Genomic DNA, 14129 nt, shown 5'->3' with positions numbered 1-14129 from the left:
AAGGGCAGGGAGGGAGGCAAAAAAGGTGGGGGCGTGGCACTGTTGACCAGAGATAGCGTCATGGCTGCAGAAAAGGTGAACGCCATGGAGGGATTGTCTACTGAGTCTCTGTGGGTGGAGGTTAGGAACAGGAAGGGGTCAATAACTTTACTGGGTGTTTTTTATAGGCCACCCAATAGTAACAGGGATATCGAGGAGCAGATAGGGATACAGATCCTGGAAAGGTGTAATAATAACAGAGTTGTCGTGATGGGAGATTTTAATTTCCCAAATATTGATTAGCATCTCCCTGGAGCAAGGGGTTTAGATGGGGTGGAGTTTGTTAGGTGTGTTCAGGAAGGTTTCTTGACACAATATGTAGATAAGCCTATAAGAGGTGAGGCTGTACTTGATTTAGTATTGGGAAATGAACCTGGTCAGGTGTCAGATCTCTCAGTGGGAGAGCATTTTGGAGATAGTGATCATAATTCTATCTCCTTTACAATAGCATTGGAGAGAGATAGGAACAGACAAGTTAGAAAAGCACTTAATTGAAGTAAGGGGAAATATGAGGCTATCAGGCAGGAAATTGGAAGCTTAAATTGGAAACAGATGTTTTCAGGGAAAAGCACAGAAGAAATGTGGCAAATGTTCAGGGGATATATGTGTGGAGTTCTGCAAAGGTACATTCCAATGAGTCAGGGAAGTTATGGTAGGGTACAGGAACCGTGGTGTACAAAGGCTGTAATAAATCTAGTCAAGAAGAAAAGGAAAGCTTACAAAAGGTTCAGAGAGCTAGGTAATGTTTGAGATCTAGAGGATTATAAGGCTAATATGAAGGCGTTTAAGAAGGAAATTAGGAGAGCCGGAAGGGGCCATGAGAAGGCCTAGGCGGGCAGGATTAAAGAAAACCCCAAGGCATTTTACAAGTATGTGACGAGCAAGAGGATAAGACGTGAAAGAATAGGATCTATCAAGTGTGACAGTGGGAAAGTATGTATGGAACTGGAGGAAATAGCAGAGGTACTTAATAAATACTTCAGTATTCACTGGAAAAGGATCTTGGTGATTGAGTGATGACTTGCAGCAGACTGAAAAACTTGAGCATGTAGATATTAAGAAAGAGGATGTGCTGGAGCTTTTGGAAAGCATCAAGTTGGATAAGCCGCCGGGACTGGATGAGATGTACCCCAGGCTACTGTGGGAAGCGATTTATGAGTCTCTGGTGATGATTTTTGCATCATCAATGAGGACGGGAGATGTTCCGGAGGATTGGAGGGTTGTGGATGTTGTTCCCTTATTCAAGGAAGGGAGTAGAGATAGCCCAGGAAATTATAGACCAGTGAATCTTACCGCAGTGGTTGGTAAGTTGATGGAGAAGATCCTGAGAGGCAGGATTTACGAACATTTGGAGAGGTATAATATGATTAGGAATAGTCAGCATGGCTTTGTCAAGGGCAGGTCGTGCCTTACGAGTCTGATTGAATTTTTTTGAGAATGTGACCAAACACATTGATGAAGGAAGAGTAGCAGATGTAGTGTATATAGATTTCAGCAAGGCATTTGATAAGGTACCCCATGCAAGGCTTATTCTGAAGTAAGGAGGCATAGGATCCAAGGGGATATTGCTTTGTGGATCCAGAACTGGCTTGCCCACAGCAGGCAAAGAGTGGTTGTAGATGGGTCATATTCTGCATGGAGGTTCATCACCAGTGGAGTGCCTCAGGGATCTGTTCTGGGACCCTTACTCTTTGTGATTTTTATAAATGACCTGGATGAGGAAATGGACGGTTGGGTTAGTAAGTTTGCTGATGACACAAAGGTTGGAGATGTTGTGGATAGTGTGGAGGGCTGTCAGAGGTTATAGCGGGACTTTGATAGGATGCAAAACTGGGCTGAGAAGTGGCAGATGGAGTTCAACCCAGGTAAGTGTGAAGTGGTTCATTTTGGTAGGTCAAATATGATGACAGAATATAGTATTAATGGTAAGACTCTTGGCAGTGTGGAGGATCAGAGGGATCTTGGGTTCCGAGTCCATAGGATGCTCAAAGCAGCTGCGCATGTTGACCCTGTGATTAAGAAGGCGTGTGGTGTATTGGTCTTCATCAATCGTGGAATTGAATTTAGGAGCCGAGAGGTAATGTTGCAGCTATATAGGAACCTGGTCAGACCTCACTTGGAGTACTGTGCTCAGTTCTGGTCACCTCACTACAGGAAGGATGTGGAAGCCATAGAAAGGGTGCAAAGGAGATTTACAAGGATGTTGCCTGGATTGGGGAGCATGCCTTATGGGAATAGGTTGAGTGAAATTGGCCTTTTCTCCTTGGAGCGACAGAGGACGGGAAGTGACCTGGTAGAGGTGTATAAGGTGATGAAAGGCATTATTCATGTGCATAGTCAGAGGCTTTTTCCCAGGGCTGAAATGGTTGCCACAAGAGGACACAGGTTTAAGGTGCTGGGGAGTAGGTACAGAGGAGATGTCAGGGGTAAGTTTTTTACGCAGAGAGTGGTGAGTGCATGGAATGGGCTGCCGGCAACGGTGGTGGAGGCGGATACGATAGGGTCTTTTAAGAGACTTTTGGATAAGAAGCTTGGAGCTTAGGAAAAATCGAGGGCTATAGGTAAGCCTAGTAATTTCTACGGTAAGGACATGTTCGGTACAACTTTGTGGGCCGAAAGGCCTGTATTGTGCTGTAGGTTTTCTATGTTTCTATATTTATTATTATTATTATTTTATTTTGTTATTTTGTTCTATATTATGTTTTGCATTGAACTGCTGCTACCAAGTTAAACTTTACAGCACATGCTGGTGATAATAAACCTGATTTTGATGTTACAATGATAAACCAATTTATAAAATTACTAAGCTTATGATAGTGTAAGCCTGGAGTGAGAGTTCTAAGTTATCAACTCATTTACTGAAGCTTACAAGAGGCTAGATTGTACAAGCAACATCTACAAGTTAGAGACTCTTCACCAACCTGACCCACCGTTCAGCCATGTTCTCTTATGGTAACAATTCATGCCAAGACTTTGGAAAATACACACCATTTCTCATATCATGGGAGTCACTTAGCAAAGTAAGTTATCAGTGATGAAATTTGCTATTGTTTTCAATGTGCCAGAACAACCTTTGGTCACTCAAAAGACCTCTGACCTCACACACAACTCACGATTCATATACAGCAGTGATTGCTGCTTCTTGTATGCTTACAAGTTCTAGGATATCTCCAGCAGATGCCAGTTACCATCAATTGTATGTCTGCAAAGTTCTCTGAACTCAATAGAAGAATAAGTGATATTATTTCTGCTTTTTGCACTATTTTTAATTTATTCAATATACATATACTGTATCACTTATCTAATACCTCAAACTAATATCCCCAGCATTGAGACCCTTGTTAGCTCAGCCAGGCAGATCACATCATTTGCATGCCCACCACCAGACTCTACAGAAATCAACTGCTCTGAGCTCACTGCATAGAAGAGAGTACCAGGTGAAGGAAAGAAATTATTCAAAGCCTCATTGGTAAAACATTCCCACTGGTTCTCAGGCATATCTGGTGGTTCAAAGTGGAGAAGGTATATCAGTGCTGGTACTGAGAATCTTAAGTTCATGTATCATGACCATACAGCAGCCTTGTATGAGGGACAGAGAGAATGCAAACCATCACGACTACCCAGCCACTTGCCTGCTTAGTCAGGCACAGTATGTCCCATCTGCAGGAGAGCCTCTGGTTTCCACATTGATCTCGTCAATTATCTCGTAAGCCACAAAACCAGAGTGGAAGTGAGTCATCCCCTATTTTAAGAGACTGTCTTAGACTATTTTATACTGCCATTTTTTATGAATTGTTGAATCATGCAACCCTATCTTCAAATATTATTTTCCTCACTTGAACATCTACATCCTAGGAGAAATCCAGGTTTTATTTATTTATCCAAAAAGGTGCAATCTTGTGCTGGTCTGTTTTGAAGTTTAATTACAAATTAAATATACATTGTTCAATATTATTAATATGTTGTCTTGATCTTCTATATTAACCACACCTAGCAACCTGTTTTCAAAACAAAGAACAGTAGTATTTGCAGTTTTTTAAACTGACTTTCAATTCTTGGGTCTAGATTGTTTTTTGTGTACCATAAGAAACCTTCACCAAAAATAATTTAAAACATTCCCCCCCCCCCCAAGTTTGAATAACTGTCTTTAAACATTTGCCCTGTGTTTGCAGGCAGCTTCTTGTTTTCTGTATTTCTTGCCCTTTAGATTCTCATTAGGTTCTTTTGTTTCATACCTTTCCGTATCTTATTCTTTGACAATTGAAAGGTATTTTCTTGATTACAATACCCTATTCTTTGATAGAGTTACAAGTGATTCAATAGAGCAAGATCGTCACCATACTGACTCAGGAGAAAAAAGCAATTTCGGCTTGTGAGTTCTCATTGTTCACTATTGGCCTATGATAATCCACTGTTGTCATCTCTAGTGATCCTCATGTAATAGATGCCTTGCACAGTTGGCAGAATGTTATCACATGTATGTAATGTATTATCTTAACTGTTCAAATATCTAGTACTTAATGAGCTCCTTCGCAATATGGTGTGTCTTTTTTAACCTATAATTTTAATGTTCATCTGTGCCAGAACAGTTGCATAGTGTTAGGCTTTGCACTAAAGAAGGATAAAGCTGATCGATGAGATTATTGAATTCCTTTTTGTCTGTTTGAATTTTGTTTTTTAGAGGAACCACTAAATGAGGAAGAAGACGTACCAATAGAGGAACAGAAACAGAGAGCCAGAGATGGTGATGCAAGAGCACAGACTGAGGTGGAATATGAACTTTATGCAAAGAAGTTTGGTGATTGAAATGTACTCAGCTATTGCTCATATAATCGCAATCTTCCTTCATGTCAACAACCTCCATATATATTTACATGATTAAGAAAGGAAATAATCAAAGACTTGAGAATTATTGTGGAATTATCCATTTTGTTTGCCCACCTACACTATGTGGATGAGCATAGTCACATATCAATATTTTTGTGAGCATACTCTATACATTCTGAAACTTTCTTTTGACTGGTGCATCTTGTCTGCTTTTTAGACAATTTGAAGCTTCATTTAATTTCACAAACATGGCTGGGGTAGTATATATTGGGAAAATATTATTCTTTAAATGTGATTTTTTAAAAATTATTATTTTTTTTGCTCAGCATAACAGAACTTTCAATTTCCAGATACACTTACATTTACATTTCTTCCCCTCACAGATATCAAGTATCAGAACACTTCCATCGAAATATAGATATCACCACAACATCCTATACAAAAGCCCTAATTAGTATAGCAGATAGGTTTACATCTACTGTATATACTGCAGAAAAGGTTGCCATGTTTTATGAAAACTCTTTGTTTTTGAGTGTACCATGCATGTCAAAAAGTCCAAAGGAATGTATTTCATGATTAATTTATGCCAACCAAAAAGTCCGGGGGCATTATCAGATATCTAACAAAGTAAAATGTTCTTCCTCGCACAAAAAGTCAGGATGTTGAGAAGTTTTTTTTGACGTGCATTAATAATGCGACTGCTGGGTAAGCCTAAGAGAAAAGACACTGGGTCCAGTTCAAGCTCCACCTTCAGAATCTTTTCCATTTCACCCAAAATATCACTCCAGTATGCCTGAAGTTTGGGACAAGTCCAAAAACAGTGGGTGAAAGTTCCAGTATTTACTTTACATTTAGAACACATTGGAGATACCTCTGTCTTAAATATAGAGAGACGATCTGGAATCAGATGGGCTCTATGCAGAATCTTGAGTTGCAATGCTTTTGTTCTATTACAAACTGAAATCTTCTTTGCATTATCACAGATGTCTTCTCATGTTTCAGCTGTAATTTCTACTCACAGCTCAGCCTCTCCACAAGAACATTCCCTCAGGATGCTGTGAAAAGTACTAATAGAGACTTCACCCTCAGAACGAAACACCCTCTTTTCTATGTCAGAACTATAGAAATCAGTTAACAATGATGATTTTTTTTCTGTATATAATCTTTTATCTGAAAGAAACGAAAAAGATCCTTGTTGGGTATGTTAAATTTCTGTACTATTTGACTAAAAGACATCATCGTTCCTTCATCAGACAAATCTCCTAGATGGAAAATACCCTTAGAAATCCAAAGTTTAAATCCAGAATCCATTATGCCAGGCTGAAAATCTGGACTGCCGGTTATTGGAGTGAAGGGTGATATTTTCGCTGTGTTGCCCTCAATTTGTCGCACCGCCCTCCAAGCCCTGAATGTATTAATTGTTATTGGATTGCGACAATATTCCTTAACTAGTTTCATCTTATTGAGGAAAAACAAATTAATAAGAGGGCATTTTGCTTGTGAAGCTTCAATGTCTAGCCAAATTGAGGAGGGGTCCCTGCAAACCCAGTCAATCACATTAGATAAAAAGGAACTTGATTGATATTTTTTGATGTCTGGAAAATCCAGACCCCCTAGACTACTGGGAAGCTGTAACTTAGACATTTTAATACAGGGTCTTTTTTTTTGTTCCAGATGAAAGAAAGAAACCAGCCATTTATTTTTTTAAGTATTTGTTGGGTAGAAATGATTGGAATCATTCGTATTGGGTAGAGCAGACGAGGAAGAATGTTCACTTTGAGCAAGGATATTCGGCCAAGCCAAGAAATGGGAAGAGTGCTCCATCACTCAAGATCCTGTTTGATTTTGTCAAATAACTGTGTAAAGTTTGCTTTGAACAAGAATAGTAGGTGTGCAAAATATGCCTAAGTAAACAAAATCTATCTGCGACCATTTAAAGGGGAAAACACTCAGTGTCAGGTACGCTGCAGATTCCCCAGAGGCATAGCCTCTGATTTAGTGAAGTTGATTTTATAACCTGAAAAGGCGCCAAATGAATTGATACACTTATAAGGTGGTGCACTGATGTAGCAGGGTTTGATAAGAAAATTAGAACATCATCCACATACAATGTAATTTTATATGACTTTAGTCCTATGTCTGCAGCAGATATTTTGGGGTCTCGCTGAATAGCCTCAGCCAATCAATCGCTGACTAGTGTGAAAAGTAGTGGTGATAAAAGGTAGCCCTACCGGCTGCCCCTCAGAGTACTAAAATTATCCGACTTAATACCATTAGTGAGAATCGCAGCCAAAGGGCTTCACCCACTTAATAAAATTATTGCCCAAACCAAATCGTTCTAAAGTGAAAAAAAGACATGGCCATTCGACACGGTCAAAGGCCTTTTCTGCATCTAAGGAAACCACCAATGTGTCTCCTGCAATAAGGCTATATCCACGCTTTCCTTTTTCAGAATTAGTAGGATTTTCTTTCTCTTGATCGCTGAATGACTCCCCTTAATGTTCCAAGCGCACAATTTTAATATACAGTCGCCCTCCTTATCCACGAGTTCCACATGCGCGAATTCAACCAACCGCGAATCGAGAAAACCTGGAAGTGCTCTTCCAGCACTTGTTGTTCGAGCATGTACAGACTTTTTTTTTGTCATATTCCCTAAACAATGCAGTATAACAACTATTTTTCATACCATTTACATTGTATTAGGTATTATAAGTAATCTAGAGATGATTTAAAGTATATGGGAGGATGTGCGTAGGTTATCTTGAATCGGGATCGAAAAAAAACCGCAAGTTCTCTTACTTAGTAAGTCGGAACGGGTACATCCGGTATTATTTAGCGTCAGTCAGTCAAACGTTTACCTTTAGTATATAGTATATATTTTACTTTTCTATGCATATAAAACACTTAAGAAACGTATGTTTCAGCGCCGGGCTTGGAAATTCCCGAGTTCGATCCAGTGACCAATTGCTCTCCATCCCTGCCGGGATGATGTGGAGGATCAAAAGCCCAAAATCCCAAAACCCAATAATTAAGCCACTGCATTGCTTAGAAATAATTGTAGCTTTCATCGGGGCAGGGCCTTTCTCATTTTATCCTTTAAAATTGTTCCGATCGTTGACCGACTGTAGCCTAACGCTTTTCCAATGACCAATAGCGTTTCACCTCTTTCCGACCGCTTTATTATTTTCACTTTATTTTCAATTGTGATCGTGATTATTTTTGTGAACAGAAATACTGCGGATTCAGAGCTCCGCCGCCGGGTCCTAATGTCCACCACACTGAGACAAGTTAAAAAAGGTCCGGGTTCTGCTGGGTCCTAGGGTCCTAAGGTCCACCGCATTGAGCTAGGTTGAATAAAGTCCCTTATTCATCCGCGTTTTTTGGTATCCGCGAGAGGTCCCGGAACCAATCCCTCGTGGATAAGGAGGGCCGACTGTATTATTGGTCATAACCCTTTATAACAATCATGTGACTCCGGAGGAGAAGAAACCTGACTTAAGATCAGCTGAGCAGCAATAAGTACCGTAAATAAAAAAAAACACAAAAAAATCAAAGCGCCAACAGCGCTGAACAAGAGGAATTACCCCACACTTAAAGGGGATATCTGAACCTTCTAGCACCCTATATTCTGCCCCACTGCCAATATGGCATTTAACCTAGTCAAAAATAAAAACGGCATAATTTATCAATCCACCAATTTGTTACCGTCATATTTAAACTCCTTCAGGCTGGAGCAGCACCGCTAATTTAATCAAATAGACTGTATCAATCAAAACAAACACGTTACCCATCCTATAAGATATCTTGCTGTTGAGTAATGAAAAGGTGAAATAAAGCGACCACAGAGCATGTTATCATCCATAACCAGGGCTACACAATATACTGTATACATTCTTTAGCCCAATGTGTCCACAGAAGTTTTAGCTTTGCCAGGAGAATCAAATATCTTGGTGGTCCTGTTGTAGATGATTTTCAGCACTGCTGGGTATAACATAAAGTACTGGATTCCGGATTCTTTCAGCTGCTTCTTTACTTGATTGAATTCCTTGCACTTCTGAATAACAGCTGCTGAAAAATCTTGAAAAAACATAAGCCTGGATTCCTCCTATATTAAAGCCTGGGCATCAGTCCCGCAGCACCTCGAAGCCTCCATCACTCTTTGCCTACCACCAAAATTATGGAGCCGCACAAGAACAGGTCGAGGGCGTTGGCCTGGGCCCAGCTTTGGCACCAGCGTACGGTGAGCTCTTTCCACTTTAATGCGTCCAGCCTTGGTTTCCAAATCAAGGAAATTAGGCCAGCCAGCCCTCAAAAAAACTTCGCTGGTTGGCTGTCTTCTGTACCTTCAGGTAGACCGATGATTCATATATTCTTTCTCCTACCTCTGTTCTCAAGATCATCGATATAGTCAGACAGGCTTTGAACTTGCTTTTCTAGCGCCCGGATGCGGCTTTGGGCCTGATCAGCTACAGTTTCTACCGTGGAGACTCGGCCCTCGGCTTCGGCCGTTCTTGTATTAAGATTTTTAAGCTCCAGTGTGTGGTTTTGAAGTGTTAGAGAGAGTGGAGCCAGCTTCTCGTCCATCATTTTGGATATGTTCTCCGTAACTTCCTGAATTACTTGACAAAAAGCAGGGTCCAATGTGTTAGCATAGCTAGCAGCAGCTCGCTCCTCAGCCCCGGGCGAGCGCTCTGTGCAGCCCATCTTGGCCACCTTTTTAGTACCTTTCGATGGCATGGTGTTAAAGCAGCTCAAGAAAAATTCTATTAATATTCATGTCATTAAATCCAACACGAGCATTTAAAAAAAAAAGGTTGAAACGGATAGGTTTATATGCGAAATTATCAGTGTTGCGGTGCTGAGCTCAGCAAAGCAGACTTTTCACCGCGCCGCCATCTTGAAACTCCTCCAAGTGTGATATTTTACTCTAATTGTAGTTTCATTGCTCAGCTGCTGTTGCTAATTTTTATTGAATTGAATTGACTTTATTACTTCCATCCTTCATATGCATGGGTAAAAATCTTTACGTTACGTCTCTGTCTAAATGTGCAATGTGCAATTTATGGTAAATAGTATGTACAACAATATAACTGTAGACACAGTTGTGTCAGCATGAATTAAGCAGTCTGATGGCCTGGTTGAAGAACCTGTCCCGGAGCCTGTTGGTCCTGGCTTTTATGTTGTGGTACCACATCCCGGATGGAAGCAGCTGGAACAGTTTGTGGTTGGGATGGCTCTGGTTCCCAATGATCCTTCAGGCCTTTTTTATACACCTGTCTTTGTAAATGTCCTGAATGGTGGGAAGTTCATATCTACAGATGTGCTGAGCTATCCGCACCATTCTCTGCAGTGTCCTGCGATTGAGGGAAGTATAGCTCCCATACCAAGCAGTGATGCCAGGATGCTCTCTATTGTTCCCCTGTAGAAAGTTCTTAGGATTTGGGGGCTCAAATCAAACTTCTTCAATCATCTGAGGTGAAGAGGCGCTGTTGTGCCTTTCTCACCACACAGCCAGTATGTACAGACCACGAGAGATCCTGGGTGATGTTTATGCCGAGGAACATAAAGCTGTTCACCCTCTCAACCCCAGATCCATTGATGTCAATAGGGGTTAGCCTGTCTCCATTCCACCTGTAGTCCACAACCAGCTCCTTTGTTTTTACGACATTGAGGGAGAGGTTGTTTTCTTGACACCATTGTGTCAGGGAGATGACTTCTTCTCTGTAGGCTGCCTCATTATTATTTGAGATTAAGCCAATCATTGTAGTATCATCAGCAAATTTAATTGGCATATTGGAGCTGTGGGTGGCGACACAGTCATGGGTATACAGACAATAAAGGAGGAGGCTTAGGGCACAGCCCTAAGGTGCACCTATGTTGAGGATAAGAAGGGCAGAGGTAAGGAAGGCCAGTCTTACCACCTGCCCGTGATCTGACAGGAAGTCCAGGATCCAGGCAGGGTGAAGGCTGAGGTCTCTGAACTTCTTGTCGAGCCAGGAGGAAATGATGGTGTTGAATGCTGAACTGTAGTCCAAGAACAGCATTCTCACATAAGCATCCTTCTTCTCCAGATGTGTAAGGATGGTGTGTAAAGCAGTGGCTATTGTGTCATCTATCGATCAGTTGTGTCGGTAGCCGAATTGTAGGGGATTCAGTGTGGGTGGTAGCATGCTGCAGATGTAGCATGCCTTGCTACTGGATAATATTGAATATGACACTTCATTTGTTCCATTGCCAGTGTCATTCAACTATTACTCAATGTGGTAGGCGTAACGTGGAAAAGCATTTTGTAGCCAGTGAGATTAGCCAAGCCACTGCAGGGAGAGACTATTGGAGATGGCCAGAGAATCAACCTGGCAAGAGCTGTATTGGAAGAAATTTCATGTTTGTTGAATTGCTGAGACCCTGAGCAATTGACGTTGAGATAACTGCAGTGTAAAAGTGTCTTCCTGCCTTTGAAATGAGGGTGAAGCTCTTGTTTGGAGCTCTTCCAACTAGCCAGTTTGTTCCTAGTTGTAGGATATCTGCAAGGCCCTGCACTTGCTGATCTCAATACAAGTTTTAAGGTTGTTCTGTACTTGTGCTTGAAAAATATTCAGTTTGTTACTTTTGATGTAACTATTTGGGTTTTAGATGTAATTTGATTCTGGTGCAGTTGTAGGGTGGCAGGTTTACTTTAACAGTGAAACATTTTTCAATATGTCTGATAGATGGGGAGGATCTGATGCAGTGAATGACTTCACCCATGTCTCAACCACCCCATCATTTATATTCATAGCACAGATCTGAGTCCTTTGGCCCACCACATCTATACTAATCTTTATGCCCATCTGCACTAATCCATTATGCTTGTATGAGGTCTGTTCTATACCTTGCCTTTTCAAATGCCTGTCTGAATGTCTTACTATTATAGTGACTGCATGTGATATGAATGCTTTCTCTGCTAGTGAGTTTCATATATCAACTAGTAAACATTTCTCTGCCAAATTTTAAACTCCTCACACTTTTTGTCTATGTCCTTTTGTTTTTTAAATATCTTCCATTTGATAAAGATTCTGACATTCTACCCTATTTGTATTTTCATGATTTTACACCTTTATCAGATCATCTCTCAACTACTTTGCCTCAGGGAAAACAGCCCAGGTGGATTCATTTTCTCCCCGTAACTAAAGTTGTCCATAATGGGCAATCACTTCTGTGCTCTTTCTGGCACAATCTCCTTGTAGTCTCTTCCTGCATTGCAGCAACTAAAACTGCTTACAACACTCTCAATGCAGACTAACCAGCGTCTTGTAAAGTTGCAACATAACATTTCCCGATTACAGCTTGGGAGTGTCCCTGAGTTTGGAGTTCATTTCTGGCGCTGTCTGTAAGCAGTTTGTGTGTTCTCCCTGTGAATCCTGTCGGTCTCCTCCTAGTGTCTGGTATCCATCCACGGTTCAAAGACATACCAGTTAGTAGGTTAGTTGATCATTGTAAGTTGTCCTGTGATGAAATGTGGGTTGCTGGGCACTGCAGCTCGTTGGGTCAGAAAGGCCTGTTCTGCTCTGTATCGTCTAACAAGTAATTCTATGAAAGCAAAGCACGCTATATGTTGCCTTCACTGTACTATCCTCCCACATTGCCTCCTCAGGGAATATGAATTGGAACTCCAAGGTCCCTCTATTCATCAACATTCCTTATTGCCGTACGATCATTCACTGTATCTGTCCTATCCTTATTTGACTTTCCAAAATGCATAGCTAAGATAAAATTCCATCTGCTAACTCTCTGCCCACCTTTCCATTTGATCCATACCCTTCTGTCTTCAGTGACCTTCTCATCTGCAGCAACCCCAACTTTTGTGTCACTTGCAAACTTGTGAATTATTCCTCCTATATTCGGATCTCAGTTGTTAACATACATGCAACCAACAAGAATCCCAGAAGTGATCTCTCCAGTACATCACTGATCACAGACTTCCAATTCGAAAACCCTCTCTCAACTATCCCACTGCCTTCTGTCAGCAAGCCAATTAGCCGACTCACTTTAAATCCTTTGTACCTTCATCTTCTGACCAGTTTACCATGCAGGCCTTTATCAAATGCCTTATGAAAATTCAGAATCAGGTTTATATCACTGACGAATGTCTTTAAAAATTATTGTTTTGCTGTAGAAGTACAGTGCAATACATAAATATACTATAACACTAAGAGATATTTATTTTTTTATAAATTGTGTTAATGCAAAAATAACGAACTGCCTTGCCTTCATCAATCTTCCTTTTGATATTTCCTTTGTCCCCATTACCTCTCCTCTATAATTTAAAATGACTGTTTTCTTTTTCCAGTTCTGTTGAAATATCATTAATCAGAAATTTTTACTATTTCTCTCCCCATAGATGTTCCCTGAATATCTGATTATCTCTTAAAATTTTGTCTGTTTCATCTAATTTATTAATTGTTTTGATTGCTTTTTTGCATAAGACCATCGGCAGACAAATATTTATTGCCCAGTCCTAATTTCATCTCAAAGACACTGAAGTTCTTCTGTTGAAACTACTTTCACACTGCTGTTGTGTAGTGTTACAGAACTCCATGATGAAATAGGAATATGATGTGATTCTAAGTCAGAAAGATACCACCAAGTCATAAACCAAACTATATGTTGCTGATGGATAATGTCCCTGACTCAGAGTCCATACTATGAAAATTAAAAAAAAAGCAATGCTTCAAGATGCTTCTCAACATTGATCACGAATCAACAGAAGGCAAATGACTTTCCCGAATGTAATCTTAAGCCATGTGATGTCATGGGATCTGCAGTCAACATTGAGGATTTCCAGGTCTTTACCCTCTTTTCTGTACACCACACTACTCTCAGATCTGAAGCTCTTTCTATCTTTAAGGAAGCATAAGGGAACATTACTATCTGTGCATTATCCTTCCCTGAAAATGTGTTCAGTCCAAGAGTCCCTTCCCCAAACCATGTAGGCTCTCTTAGGTCTACACCAATTGAGTAGAATAATTCTCAGCTACTCAACAACAACCCGTGGTTTTTGAAACAGCAAAGCATTCTAAAAAAGATGCTGTCTAGCAAACAGTGGCACTAAATCACATTAAGGTAGGTAACACATGTTTGTGGAAAGGTTAGTTTTAAAGAGCACGCTGTGCATGTGAAAGGATTTTTTAAAAAAATACAGTACTGTGCAAAAGTCTTGGGCACATATATGTGGCTGGGGTGCCTAAGCCTTTTGCACAGTACTGTAATTGTCAATGTGGAGC

At 40.6% G+C, this 14129-nt stretch overlaps 1 protein-coding gene across 1 annotated transcript in view; it reads left to right on the top strand.

Annotated features, from left to right (window-relative positions):
* wfs1b (Wolfram syndrome 1b (wolframin)) overlaps positions 1–14129 on the top strand; it is a 43780-nt gene that overhangs the window by 7777 nt on the left and 21874 nt on the right. The window contains exon 2 of the mRNA XM_063046685.1: positions 4721–4806. Within this exon, the coding sequence (XP_062902755.1) occupies positions 4721–4806 (86 nt within the window). The remainder of the gene's footprint in view (positions 1–4720; positions 4807–14129) is intronic.

Source organism: Mobula hypostoma, chromosome 4 (assembly GCF_963921235.1).
Source record: "Mobula hypostoma chromosome 4, sMobHyp1.1, whole genome shotgun sequence".
Taxonomy (NCBI): domain Eukaryota; kingdom Metazoa; phylum Chordata; class Chondrichthyes; order Myliobatiformes; family Myliobatidae; genus Mobula; species Mobula hypostoma.
This window is presented reverse-complemented; position numbering and strand designations above follow the sequence as displayed.